Genomic DNA, 14,323 nt, shown 5'->3' on the forward strand with positions numbered 1-14,323 from the left:
AGATTGTGTTCATCAACAGAATAATTTTTATGTGTGAAAATTAATATCCTTTCACATTCACTCGTCGACAATTCCCAATAAAATTGGCTTTTGCAATGACCATTAATAAATCGCAAGGTCAAACATTTGATCGTATTGCGATTGACTTGCGACGAAATGTATTTACACATGGACAATTATACGTAGCTATGTCTAGAGTTCGCTCGTGGTCAACTTTAAAGATATATTTAGGGGAACAGGTAGAAAATTCAATAGTAGATAATCCAGTTTTTACAGAATTATATAGGAACTGACGAAAATTGAATGGATGAAATGGGAAAACAAGAGCTCATGTCAAATTTCATGTTGATATATCAATTTTTCAAAACACTAGAGTGCTAGCAAATAATTTTTGAAGAAAAAAAAAGGAACATTGAAATATCTCGAAAATTTTGCTTGAACGGTTGTACTTTTATTGATTGATTGAAATAGCATGTAGGGAAATTTTTAATAGAAAAACTCTAAAGAATTCTATAGGAATTTCTATAGAACTTCTATTGGATTTTCTATACGTTTTTTGCCGTTTCTTTTGACGTGTTCGATAGGAAACTCTATGAAAAAAGTTTATAGAATTTCGTTGTCTAAAGAATTTTTTTTCGCTCCAAGTTTCCAAATTTTTTCATTCGATTTTTTTGAAAATAATAAAATAAAAAATGACTAAAAAAACGTAGAAATTTTGAGTCGAAAAAATTCTATAGAGAAATGAAATTCTATTGACTCTTTTTTCTATTAACATTTTTCTGTATAATATTCCCTATCAAACATGTCAATAGAAACGGCAAAAAACGTATAGAAAATGTTAAAAATGATTGACTTTGATAAAAAAATGAACGATGATTAAAACACATTCACAAAAAGAAGAAAAGAAGTGTCACTGGAAGGAAGTTTCAAGAAAAGAACGTAGAATGGAGAGAGAAATAATTAGCAGGACTCAAATAGTGGATACAGATAATGATTTCGAGGAAGAAATATGGTTTTGGAGGAGATTGCCCAACGGAGTCAACAGATTGATTAGGGAAAGACGAGTAACGGATCGAGAAAGGAATCCACGAGATAATCAGCGAACTCCATCAACACCAAACGAAGACATTTCAGTTGATTATAACGAAAATAGCTCAGTGAACGAAGGGAAGAAGAACCAAAAAGTTAACAGGTGAATAATTAGAATTGAAAATGATTTTTTAATAATAAAAACTGATTAGGGAAATAAAAATAAATGATAATTGATAGGAATTAATGAAGAGATGAATTTGTGATATATGAGTGGCAAAACAGAAGTTGTCCTGACAAGGAACTCAGCATAATCGGTGAATGTTTTCCGCAATTCTTTTTCAGACTTTTTTTCAATGAATTTTCTCAAATTTGAAGAGGAAGTGTCACTTAGAGTAGAAATTGTGATAGTTTGATATATTGATTATACTGACTAATTTATAATCAAACATGATTTTAGTGATGAAAGCAGATCAAATTGAAAAAACAAAATGGGTGATGAAAATTTGCCTGAAACGAACTTTAACCAACACTATTTTGAAAGCGAAAAAAATTGTGCTTTTCAGAAAGAAAGAAAAACGAGGAGTCCGAAGGCGACGTTCAATGCGTATAATTTTGAAAACAAAATATTATTAATTCTTCTTTTGAAGCATGCACAAGATTTCGAGAAGACACAAGAGAAACGAGGGAACTGTTCAAATGAGGGATGAACTTAAATTTCTGGTCCAGCGCTAATCAAAGAAATATTAATTGTCAAATGAGTAATTCCTGGAAATGTAATAAAATTGAAATGGAAATTGAACAATAGAAAAACATCAATAGAAATTGAAAAGTGTTATAATTACTGTTTCTATATTGGCGTACAAAAATGGTTAAAAAAGTAATGAGTAACGGCAAAAATAAAACCATTGAAAAATTGGTCAATAACTTTGGAGTTTTATTACGATTTAACAATGTTGAAAAAAAAATTGTTGAAGGCATCAACACTTATCGGTGTTATCACAATCAAGAACAATAATTCATTTTAAAAAGGAATTACTAAGAATTTAATTGGAACTATCAAAAAATTACTTAATGAGAATTAATTAATGATTTAGTTAATATGTGCATGATTTGAAAACATTGATTGATTATTGTCAGTCAATTTATTGATCTATCATTAATGGTTGATATTCTATTCTGTTTGTTATTACCATTAAACCTTTTTTACGAGGAATTTTTCATTAGGAATTTTTTAGGGTTTTAGGGTTTTTTTTACCAAGAGAATTTTTTGTTGTTATCTTTTCTTTAATTTAATTCGAATTCGAATGATTATTTAATGAAATTGAAATTGAATGAGTTATAGTTCAACTGATGGTTGAATATTTCGAAGCAATCATTTCCGTATCGTTGTCACTCCATCTACTTGTTGATTATTGTTTATCTATTGTTTTAACCATTACCAGTCCATCCGGTTGTATTTTTATAGTGATGAAGGAGTAATTATGATATTTAAGTAAAGGAAATTAATTGTCTTGAAATGTTTAAATAGAGAAAAGTAATCCTCATTGTCAGATTTTAACCCTGAAAAATGAAAAAAAATACGATTAGAGATAATTCTAAAATTAATAAATACAACGAGAAGAAAGACGAAAAAAGATACTTTTTTAGGGAATCGTTTGGCAAATAATTCATTCCTCTTCAATTTCTTTGGTTGAGACGAACCTCCAGCCGAGTGAAGAGTGGATGAATTGAGATTAGCCAATGGTTGGCATAACAAGAGATCTTTGAGAGTTGCCATTGTCTGATCAACAAGAGAAATGCAATCTGAGTTTTGGACATTGAAGAAAAAACTGTTTCCTGAAATGAGAAAATAAAAAAAAATCAAGAGAAACAAATAAAGTATTATTCGGCCTAATTGATTCGATATTTCACCATTTCTAATCAGTTTTCCAACGCATTGGACATGCTGCCCTTTCGAATACGGACAGACGAATTTGGCAGGAAAGTCATTGATTTTCACATCGACAAAATATTTTTGAGCAGCAATCGATCCATAACAAGTATTCCCTGTACTCTCCATTTGTTTTTCTATGACAGCCCAAGGAGTTTCCACAAATCCTCTGATAGCTGGAGAAAAAATGACACAAAACAAGTTAAAAAGAAGTGTTAAAGAAATTTTGTAAAGAAAAAGAATAGATTCACAACTGTAAACATTAAGAAATCAATATTTCTTAATGTTTACTTTTTCGGCTTAATCCGAATCCATTTTTTACAAACAAATAAAGGAGGAAAAACATTGAAATCAAAAATTTTTCATCTAAAAAACAAATAGTCAGGCTAGAAGTGAAATTTATTTGTTTTTAATAAAAAAAAAAAAATTAAATCCTATAAGTGATTCTATAACATATTGAATAGAGAATGAAGTTGAATTTTCGAATTCATTTCCAAAATGTAATACAAGAACCGAAAAAATTATGAGAAAAGAAAGTTAAATTTATCTCAAAAGCTTAAGATAATTTTCTTCCTTGAGACGATGAAAAAAAAAAATTCAAAAATTGAAATAAAAAAACTATAAACATTCTGTATCAACTCACAATGAATTTGAGATTTTTCAAAAATACAAATATATTTTAGTCAGAAGTTAATATAATTGATGGACTTATTTTTATGTAATCGTCATGAAATATTCGTTTGTATTCGGTTTTTTTATGATATATTGAAATTTTTTATGATGAAAAATATTAAAAAAAAAAAAACCAAATTTAATTGAAATAAATACTGAAATTAAGACGAAAGAGAACCTACCAACGATTTTCTTGCATGTTGGTAGATTAATCAGAGGGATGATTTCCGGAGAAGTCGATTGAGAACGCTGTGTGGCCTGAATCTTTCCCAAATCAGTAATTTCTGTATTTGATTGGACAATTAATTCATAGGGCACTGTTCCAGAATTGAACTGATCCTTCACAAATTTTGGGTAGGCTCCATCGATGTGAATGACCTAAACAAAAATAAGAAGCAATAAAAGAATCAAACTGATAATGAAAGACATTATACAATTTGGGAAGAAATTATTGATCGAATATTGGATTCTGAACGAATTTTTGGATGACGAATACAAAATTGTTTTTTTATTTCATGAAAATATTAAAAAATATGAATGAGTTAAAAAAAATGAAAATGATAGATGAATGAAAAAGAAGTTGGAACGCTGCAAATTGACTTACATGGTGCACTAACAGCTGATCGAGGAATCTATCAATGGTATCGCCCCACATAACGCATTGAACAATCTCACCATCATTGTTATGTATGCAGAAGGTGCAAACTTCATTTTGAGTACCGTTCTTGCAAGTCACAGTCTCAGCTTCCCTGATTAGATGAATAATGCCAACCATTTCTCTGATGATGAAAAAAAATTGTGAATGAAAAACAGAAAAATTCAATTAAACGAAATAATAGTCACACTCACACTAATTTAGTTGTAGAAGAGGAAATGTTCTGGATATAATTAGAGGGAGTCAAAAGATCGACATCAGTAAAGAAGTTACTCTCTGTAGAAGGAAGTCTGGGATCCGCAGATAAATGCGGAGAATCTGTGGATGATGGTGAGGAAGCTGGGCGTGTGTTTGCAGGATCTGAGAGAAGAAGTTCAGGTTCTTGAGATCCAAGCCGTGGCTCAGTGTGGGAGCAATGAGGGGTTGGAGAATCGTTATCAGCCATAATGATAAAGAATCACAATGGATCAATAGAATATCTTAATGCATGAACGAATAGCTCACAGGGTATAATAATCGCTGGTGTGCAGAGATGAATGACAGTTGAGAACAAATGAAGAGAGTTGGAACGGATTCAGTTGTCTAAAACTTCACATTTTAGACAACTGAATCCGTTCCAACACATTCCATAGATAAAAATAAACGTGAAGTCATAAATGAAAGGAAAAGATAGAATTAGGAATTTCGAGTCATCACTTACCGATTTGTTATACTTACCAAATATTCCTGGATGTTGAACCAAAATTCACTTATTGAGAAGTATTGAAAAAATGTAAAACACTTTAAAAAAAAGAATGGTTTGATGTTTCACAAACACAGATTCTAAGAATGCTTAAAAGTACAAGTTTTAATCCAAACATCAATCAATGATAATGAACAAGTACTATAGTGATGAAATATTGGAAATGATCTTCTCTGACAATTGATAGATGAAATAGTAATTCCATGAATATTATTAGAAAAATGTGTTATTCCATGCAGTCTAACTAGCTTCGCGCGCGCTAGTTAGGCTGCATGTTTCTGATACTGAATTCGACACTAAAGAACTGATGCAAATATTTGTATCTGTTCTTCAATCTCGAATTCTTGAGTCAAATTCTTGATTGCATCGACTGATCGAAGTCACTTGACAACTGCACCAATAAGAAACTACATCAAAATTTCAATGTTCCCAGCGAATGGAACCAACGTAATGTCTATACACAGAAAAACATTCTTGATTCAAATCGAATATTAAGCCCTTAATCGAACCGATTAAGATTTAATTAAATCAAGCATCATACCAAGCAGATTTCATTAATTTGGATTGAGTATATCCAAACAAGTCATAGTGATTTTTTTTTAAATAGAAGTAGCAATTTTCGCCTAAAACTTTTATAAGTCTGCGAAAAATGGCTGAAATAAAGTGGTTAATCTCTCAATTTGGAGTTTATTCAATGAGCTTCATGTCGGACATAGAATTTCTACGAGTTTTTCTACGAGAAAGACAGCAGCTCGGGACAAAACACTGAAATAACAACTTTCCAATTTGTGACTTACAAAATCTGACACATACACCACATAGCATACAACCCGCATCGTCACAATTGGAAGGACGAAAAATGCCCTCTAAGGATGATCTATTGATTTCTTCGCTGATTCGACTCAAAGCGCTACAAAAATCCAACGCAATTTGAATTTTCGAATAACCCATGGAGGAATAAATGTTTGCCAAAAAATCTCATGAGTCTGCGAAAAATGAGCTTCACAACTGATATGCGATTTCTACTGATAATCAAGTCAGAAAATAATAATTCAGGACAAAACGATGAGAAAATGTGAAATTTTCAATTTGTGACATGCCAAATTCGAAACATAATTACCTACAACAATGGATCAAATGGACGGAATGAAGAAAAATCGTACGTAATTTTGAACATGTCATTGAGATCTTCAAATTGGTGTGAAATAAATCTAGATTGGCCAAGTACAAAGGTCCAAAAATGAATGAAAAGGCCGAATTTTGGGGTGTGACATGAGCTTCGAAACAGCAACAATCTCCAATGAATTCCTGAAAATTCAATCAAATCGTATTCTATACATCACAATTTGAAGAACCAATTACACCCTTCAAGATGATATGCTAACTTCCCCGCTGATTCAACTCAAAGAAATAGAAAAATCCAGCCAAAGTTAAATTTTCAAGTTAGACGCGATAAAACAATTTTCTTGCAATAAAAGAAAAAAATGAAGAAAAATAACAATTCTTTGCCTGTAAGTTCCATAGTGAGAATGAGAAATGACCAGAATCCAATAATTCCCTTATCAATTTGAGTATAAAATATATATGGTTTATCAAAAAGGGAAAACGGCATTAGCATGCAAACCCGAAAAAGTACCAGCGTCACGATTACGAATTGCCCTATTGGGGATCAGAAATATTATGCATCATTTTGAAGAAAAATAAATACCCTTCAAAATGGTATATGATGAGTTTCATTCGCTTCAGAAAATCCAATCCAAACTGACTTTACGATAAAATTATGGAAATTTATGTTCTGAATAGGATCTTTTATAAATGAATGGAAATTGCAGATAAATGAATGAATCAGGCTGAAGTAATTCAATGTATTTGCAGCTTAGTATGAAATTTCTCTATAGATTCGGACAGAAACCGAGAAAGTCTCGTCATTGAGAGGAAGAAATTGGCACTTTTCAACACGTGACATGCTAAAATCGTTACATCATCGTTTATAACAATTCATGTAGTGAATCGAATGGATAATATAAAGTATCAATATGAAGATCTCGATGAGACCTTCAAGTGGACATGTGACATATCCTCTCTAGTCAAATCTGAACCCTAGATAAACGGTAAAAACTGTAATTTTTACGTGTGATATAACATAAAGAATAGAAACAATCTGCAATAATGGATATGAATTCCATTGGATCAGAATTGTTATGCATCATTTCAAAGAACGATAAATATTCTTTGGGATGGTATATGAATTGTTTAACTGGCTCGACCGATAGTTGCAGAAAAAACCGATCCAGGCTGAATTTACAGTAAAATCGTAAAATTTCATTTTTTGGATAGAACCTTTCATAAGTTAATGAAAATTAAAGATAATTGAATAAATCAGGGGTCAATTCGTAGGTGATTTCATATATTTTCACCTAGGTATGGGATATCTCCATATATTCTAATAGAAACCAAGCAAATCTTGCTATTTAGGAGGAAAAACACAGAATTTTCAAAATGTGACATGCTAAAATCGCTACATTATTGCTTATAACAATTGATTTAAGTGATGGAACAGATAATGTAGAGTATCAATTTGAAGATCTCGATGAGACCTTCAAATTGGTCAAATCTAAGGCCTCGATAAATGGTAAAAACTGTCATTTTTAAGGTGTGACATAACGTAAAAAATGGAAATAATCTGCAATAACTCAATGAAAATTGGAGTAAATGACATTTATCATACACCATTTTAAAGAATATAAAATGCCCTTCAAAATTATGTATGGAGATTCCCATCCAGTCCACACAGAAGTCCCAAAATCCCCAACGGAAGTGAATTCTTAGAGTAAACCATAAAAATTTGATTGTCGTATAAAAACTCTCAAAAGTCGATGACAAATGGAGATAATTGGATAAATCAAGGATCAATTCCAAGATAATTTGATATATTTTTAGCTAAGAATGAGATATCTTCACAGATTCCAACACAAACCAAGCAAATCTTGCTATTTAAGAGGAAAAACACTGAATTTTCAGAGTGTGACATGCTAAAATCGGTACATTATCGCTTATAACAATTGATTTAGGTGATGGGGCAGATAATATACGATATCAATTTGAAGATCTCGATGAGACCTTCAAATTGACATATGATAAATCCCCGTTGGTCAAGTCTAAGGCTTCGATAAATAGTAAAAACTGTCATTTTTGAGGTGTGACATAACGGAAAAAATGGAAATAATCTGCAATAACGCAATGAAAATTGGATTAAATGATATTTATCACACATCATTTTGAAGAACATAGAATGCGCTTCAAAATAGTGGATGAATATTTGGAAGTACCGAAAACCCCAACCAAACTCAATGTTTAGGGTCAACCATAACAATTCAATTTTTTACCTAAAAACCCTCATAAGTGAATGAAAAATGAAGATAATTGAGTAAATCAGAAGTCAATTCCTGGGTAATTCAATCTATTTTCACATAAGTATGAAATATCTTCACAAATTCCAACTCAAACCGAGTGAATTTGGCCATTCAAAGGAAAAACATGGAGATTTTTAAAACGTGACATGCTAAAATCGCTACATTATCGCTTACAGCAATTAACCTAGGTGATGGGGTAGATAACATAGTATATGAATTTGAAGATCTCGATGAGACCTTCAAAGTGACATATGATAAATCCCCGTTGGCCAAGTCTAAGGCCTGGATAAATAGTAAAAACTATCATTTTTGAGATGTGACACAACGGAAAAAATGAAAACAATCTACAATAACTCGGTGAAAATTAGAGCAAATTACATTTATCACACATCATATTGAACGGCATAAAATTACCTGTAAAATCATGTATGAATATTCCCGTCTAGTCTACTTAGAAGTACCAAAAAATCCATCCAAAATTAATTTTTCAAGTAAACCATAAAAATTCATTTTTTGCCTAACACTCTTGTAAGTCAATGAAAAATTGTCGAATTTGGATGAATCAGACATCAATTTGAAGCTTATTTAATAAACTTTCGAATGAGTATATCATATGTATGCTACGTCGAAGAGGAAGCCGAGAATTGACGCAAAAACCAATGAGTAACCCTCGGTTACGCACACGGATTTTTCTATAGGGGATATTACCTATATTATAGTATTACATAATAATAATCCAATAAAATTTTTAGTCTCCAATTCCCAATTTTTCTCATTTATTCTATTCATTCTTTCAAAAGACAAGGTTAGAACTCGAATTTATGAGTATTCTTCCATTATTCGAAAGAATATATCGACGATTTTAAAACTGTCCGGAAACATTAAAGTTCCAAAATATTCATATCCCGTCCATATTCGAAGAAAATAGAGTGATTCCACGTTTCCACTGACACAAATGAAGAAAAACAAATTTTTTCCATTTCCTAGCCGTTTATCCCTTTCTGATTCTTTTTCATTTCCTTTTCATAATAATAATTGGAATCCGACCATTGGAATACGGAGTACCGATATCCCTTTACCATATGAAGGGAAAAATAGATGGAAATTTTTTTTAGGAATACATGGAGCGATTTATCCATTACCCAAATAAGATTTCGAATGACTTTTTTTTTCAGTGTTTGTTTTGATCACAAAAAAATTACTTCTGATTGATCTTTAATATAATTCCTCTTCAGTCAATGTTGTAACTTGTGAATTAAGGAAAAAAAAATATATAATGAGCATAAGAATGGATAAAATTGAATTAATCGAATTGTGAAGACGGAAATAGAAAGAAAATAAAATAAAATAACATAAATTTATCTAGTGACGGGCGCAAATCGTCCGTTCACTAGTAGTAATTATACAAGCATGAAGTGAAATTTGAGTTACTGAAATGCTGTTTGGTTAATTATTATTTACACCTTTTGAGTCAATAAACATGTTCGTGCTTCAGAATATTCAAATGAAAAAAGCAATGAAGATTTGTAACAACTCATCACTATGTAAAAACAGTGAAACAGCAGCTCAAAATAATTGATAATCAATTGGAGATTCCTAATAATCGATAGTAATTCGTCATTATAATACTGGTTCCGTTGGATACCCTATGATTGCTGGATGAGTAAGAAAAATGCGAAACCATCAATGGCAATAATCTTTTGTTATGATGGACCGAGATCGAGAGAATAAGTGTGTCCCTACCGACAAATGTAATAAATTCATGCGTGTATTGAAAGCGTGACCAAGTTGCAAGTATTGAAACTGGAAATCGTTGGAATTTATCCATGCAATGTGTGTGTTGAAATGGTCATGTGTTATTTAGACTAAAGCCCCTTCTTTCAATGGTTAATAACGCGGGAGTTTTTTTATGTGTAGAAATTTTCATGTGTTTTTAGACATGTAATCGAAAGAAATTGATTATGCCTTCCTCTTTACCTAACCACTTGTAAAAAAAATCCTTACCGGAGTCAATGATAGTCTCATACTTTTCCTCCAGAAAATCAATCGTTTTCTCTGGACTTGCAGTGATTTCCAGTTGTGCCAAAGCTTCAATAGTCTCCTGCGTAAACGAAATCTCTTCCTTATCCCCACATGAATTCGGAAGAAACTGCTCGAAATCTGAGAAAAGATCCATGGACGCGTCAAATACAGACTGACTAAAACCACTAGTCAAATCTGTCTGCTCAGCCGAGACGAAGTCTCCGAAGTCATCAAACTGTTCCTCCTCATTCTCCAAATTCTCTGGAGTTTCTGATTCCTGAAGCTCCAGAACATTCTTCACTGTAGGAAGTGGTGATGTCTCAACAAGAATTCTTAAGGCGCTATATTTATCGTCCATAGAGTGGAGGTTCATGAGATCCAGCCCTGAAAGCTCCTTCGATTGTTTTTGACCTGATGAAGTCTCACGTTTCGCCACAAAGCTCTTCGGTGGCTCACCATTTCTGATAATAGTGTCCTTCAGTACCACAGTCTTCATTTGATTCTTCACCATGCATTTCGAGAAAATCCCTCCAAAAACATCAGATGGCGGTATCTCCTTCCCGCCCCCAATGGTCGAACAATTAGTTTTGACCTTCAGTGTTGATTTTTTCATCTTTTCACCCATCTTTTTAATTGAGCTTCCACCACTCAAATTATGATTGGCCAGTCGAGAACCAATGGCTGAGCCTTGCTTTGAATCTATATTAGGCAACGCTGGTAATGGAGCACTTTGAAAATCAGTGAAATCATCACTGAGGTCTGCTGAAGTTTCCGATGAACTTCTATGCGGTACTGAGAGTTTACTTCCGGAAATGTATGAACTATTGATTATCGATGACGGGACGATTGTTTCGTACATCTGCATTTGTGATGGAGCTTGCAAGCTTTGAGCTGAGTTCACCTGCGCTTTTGGTAAAGACGTCTGTAAGGTGGATGATGTGATCGAGGTCTGTGTCAGTTGGACAGGTGGTTGTGCTTGCAAGATTGATTCATAAACACTGGATGTTTTGGATATCAATTGCGGTGATTGTAAGCTTGATCCAATCATTGAAATCTGATGGGATTGGACTGGAATTTGTTGGCATTGTGAGGTTGCGATCTGATAAGATTTAGATCCCCTGTAAGATTGCAAACCTGTTGCCTTCGGCGAAAATGATGTTTGTAAACTCAATCCACCAATTGACGTCTGAGATGGTTGTAAAGGACTTTGTTGGCCCTGCATGGCTGCAGCTTGAAAAACTTTAGATCCCACTTGAGCTTGTGATGATTTACCGTGTGATATTGGTCTTAATGACGTAGGTCCCTGTGATCCTGACTGCATCTGAGTTTGATTTGAGTACAGGAAACTCAAGTTCAAACGAGGAGTTGGTGGTCCAGGCAGCATATGGAGGACATCCAAATTCGTAAAGGGGTACGAGGTTTGGGCGACTGCTATCAATGCCAGGACGATGTAGAGTTCTAGCTCGGTCAGCTGTCCGGCATATTTTTGATTTGCTAAGCTCCATATATAACCGAGGACCTCCGTTGGCAATTGACTGGTTAAAAGTATGGGAAAGACACGATTTGTGTCGACTAAAAGCTCACCCCGACTCGCTCCCAGAGTTGGCCTGTCTTCTTTCACTGCTTCCCAAATGATTTTGTAGAACTGGGGTAGTGAATTTGACCCTGACCATAACCAATTTGGTACGTTGTTGGATTTCTTGTCGAGGGTATTTCGAGATTTGTTCATTTTGGAGACAGTAATTTTGAACGAGTTGATTCTTTGAGGTTACACTCACATCGTTGCATTAACTACACTCAATGGCTCATAAGAAGATGCTTATTTACGCCTGCACAACAATTTTTTTCTTGCTCATATTTTAATTTAAACATTTTTTTTTGTTATAGTCGAGTTATTCTCTCTTCACGACTTTGTGGAACAGTGGTGATGCTGGTCATGCTGGTATATACTGGGGCAAAGAGGATTGACTAAAGTAGAGGCTCAGATCTCGGGGTTGAAGTGACCCCAAGCCAAAAATAGTTCGACCCCAACGGAGGGATGGCGCCACGCTCGAATCTCACGGGTNTTTTCTGATTTTTTTGCAATTCCGTACTAATGTAATATTCATTCAATTTTTTATTTCCGCTTCAGCGCTATTCATAATTTTATTCAAATTTCAAAAAAAAAATCATGACGAAAGTGAAAACAAAAATGACTGAGCATAAAAATTACGGTTAGATTACATCTAGATAGGCAATTTTCAGCATAAACAACAATGAGAAAAAATTACTGACAATTGGGTAAGTTGACCGGTCAGCAGGGTTGGGCATGTATAATACATGCAGTAAAATACCCAGTATTTTACACGTAAAATACCATGTATATTACACTCGAGGTTTTGGCATGTATAATACTCTATGTATATTACTCGATGTGTAATATACTGAGGACCTTATGAGAGTGGTCTCAGGTTTGAGTCNCAAAAATGACTGAGCATAAAAATTACGGTTAGATTACATCTAGATAGGCAATTTTCAGCATAAACAACAATGAGAAAAAATTACTGACAATTGGGTAAGTTGACCGGTCAGCAGGGTTGGGCATGTATAATACATGCAGTAAAATACCCAGTATTTTACACGTAAAATACCATGTATATTACACTCGAGTTTTTGGCATGTATAATACTCGATGTATAATATACTGAGGACCTTATGAGAGTGGTCTCAGGTTTGAGTGGTGGGGGACATCGACGCATGCCTGAACTCGAAAGAGTGGGGGTACCCAATCAGGACCATTCTCATACGGTCTTTAGTATACACATGTATAATAGTAGGTATTTTACGCCCCAAAGATTGGTCACATTGGGTAAACTACAAATCGTTAGTTTAATAGCAAAATAACGTAAGTGCCAAAAAAAGTCCTCAGACAAAACTTTTCGAATTTTAAATTTCGGTTTACCGACGTCGGTGGCCGAAGCGGCTATGCAAAGAGGATAGACCTGAGTAGAGGCCCGGATCGGGGGGTTTGACTGACTCCAAAAATGTTAGTTGGTACCCCACGGGAAAGGCGGCGTCCCGTTCGAATTGTCGGTAAATGTGAGTCGGGTGCGTGAGTAACTCGGCAGTAGCAGTTCCGCTGTGACAAGGACAGGTTCAGAGGGGGACTTTTGTCCTCCTTGTACTCAATGTTTACTTTATGTTTTTCAGTTGATTTATTCGCCGACTAATTAATATTAAGGGATGAAACAAAGACTGTTCAATGGAGAATTAAATTCCCCATCCATCAACCCCCGTTTCATCCCTTAATCTCTGCAATAAAAAAATTAATATTGCGACGAAAGTCACGGCGCTATAAGAAACCCAATGTTTTCTCGGCGCAGAGTGACTCCCCAATAATTCGCCCGCTAATTAAAAAATCGTCTCTCCCCTCCTAATTAACAATAAGGAATGAAACCAATGCTGTTCGATGGAGAATTAAATTCCCCATCCTTCAACCCCCGTTTCATTCCTTAATCTCTGTAATAAGAAAATTAATATTGCGACGAAAGTCGCGGCGCTATGAAAAACTCAATGGTTTCTCGGCGCAGAGCGCTTCCCCATTAATTCGCCCGCTAATTAAAAAATCGTCCATTTTCTCCTAATTTATATTAAGGAATGGAACCAATGCTGTTCGATGAAGAATTAAATTTCCCATCTTTCAACCCCCGTTTCATTCCTTAATTTCTGTAATAAAAAAATAAAAACTGCGACGAAAGTCGCGGCGCTATGAAAAACCTAATGGTTTCTCGGCGCAGTGACTCCCGACAACTCGCCCGCTAATTAAAAAATCGTATCTCTGCTCCTAATTAACATCAAGGAATAAAACTAATGCTGTT

General features: G+C 34.0%; 2 protein-coding genes across 4 annotated transcripts in view; both read right to left on the minus strand.

Annotated features, from left to right (window-relative positions):
- Positions 1-12,415, minus strand: part of LOC107046463 — a 26,583-nt gene extending 14,168 nt beyond the window's left edge. For both annotated transcript variants that reach the window (XM_015269080.1, XM_015269081.1), the window contains exon 1: positions 10,449-12,415. In XM_015269080.1, the coding sequence (XP_015124566.1) occupies positions 10,449-12,195 (1,747 nt within the window). In that variant the 5' untranslated portion in view covers positions 12,196-12,415. The remainder of the gene's footprint in view (positions 1-10,448) is intronic.
- Positions 1,944-4,783, minus strand: LOC107046464. Of its 2 annotated transcripts, none has more exons than XM_015269082.1 (6): positions 4,484-4,783; positions 4,239-4,413; positions 3,817-4,012; positions 2,944-3,138; positions 2,734-2,868; positions 1,944-2,592 (listed from the first exon to the last, which is right to left on the minus strand). In XM_015269082.1, exons 1-6 carry the CDS (start codon positions 4,732-4,734, stop codon positions 2,492-2,494), a joined length of 1,053 nt encoding a protein of 350 aa, XP_015124568.1. In that variant the 5' UTR covers positions 4,735-4,783; the 3' UTR covers positions 1,944-2,491. The 2 variants fall into 2 exon arrangements, with proteins under 2 accessions (XP_015124568.1, XP_015124569.1); XM_015269083.1 differs by having other exon boundaries at positions 2,672-2,868.
- Positions 12,416-14,323: the final 1,908 nt, after the last annotated feature.

The sequence above is a fragment of the Diachasma alloeum genome, unplaced genomic scaffold (genome assembly GCF_001412515.2).
Source record: "Diachasma alloeum isolate Michigan unplaced genomic scaffold, Dall2.0 Dall_scaffold_01408, whole genome shotgun sequence".
Classification (NCBI taxonomy): Eukaryota; Metazoa; Arthropoda; class Insecta; order Hymenoptera; family Braconidae; genus Diachasma; species Diachasma alloeum.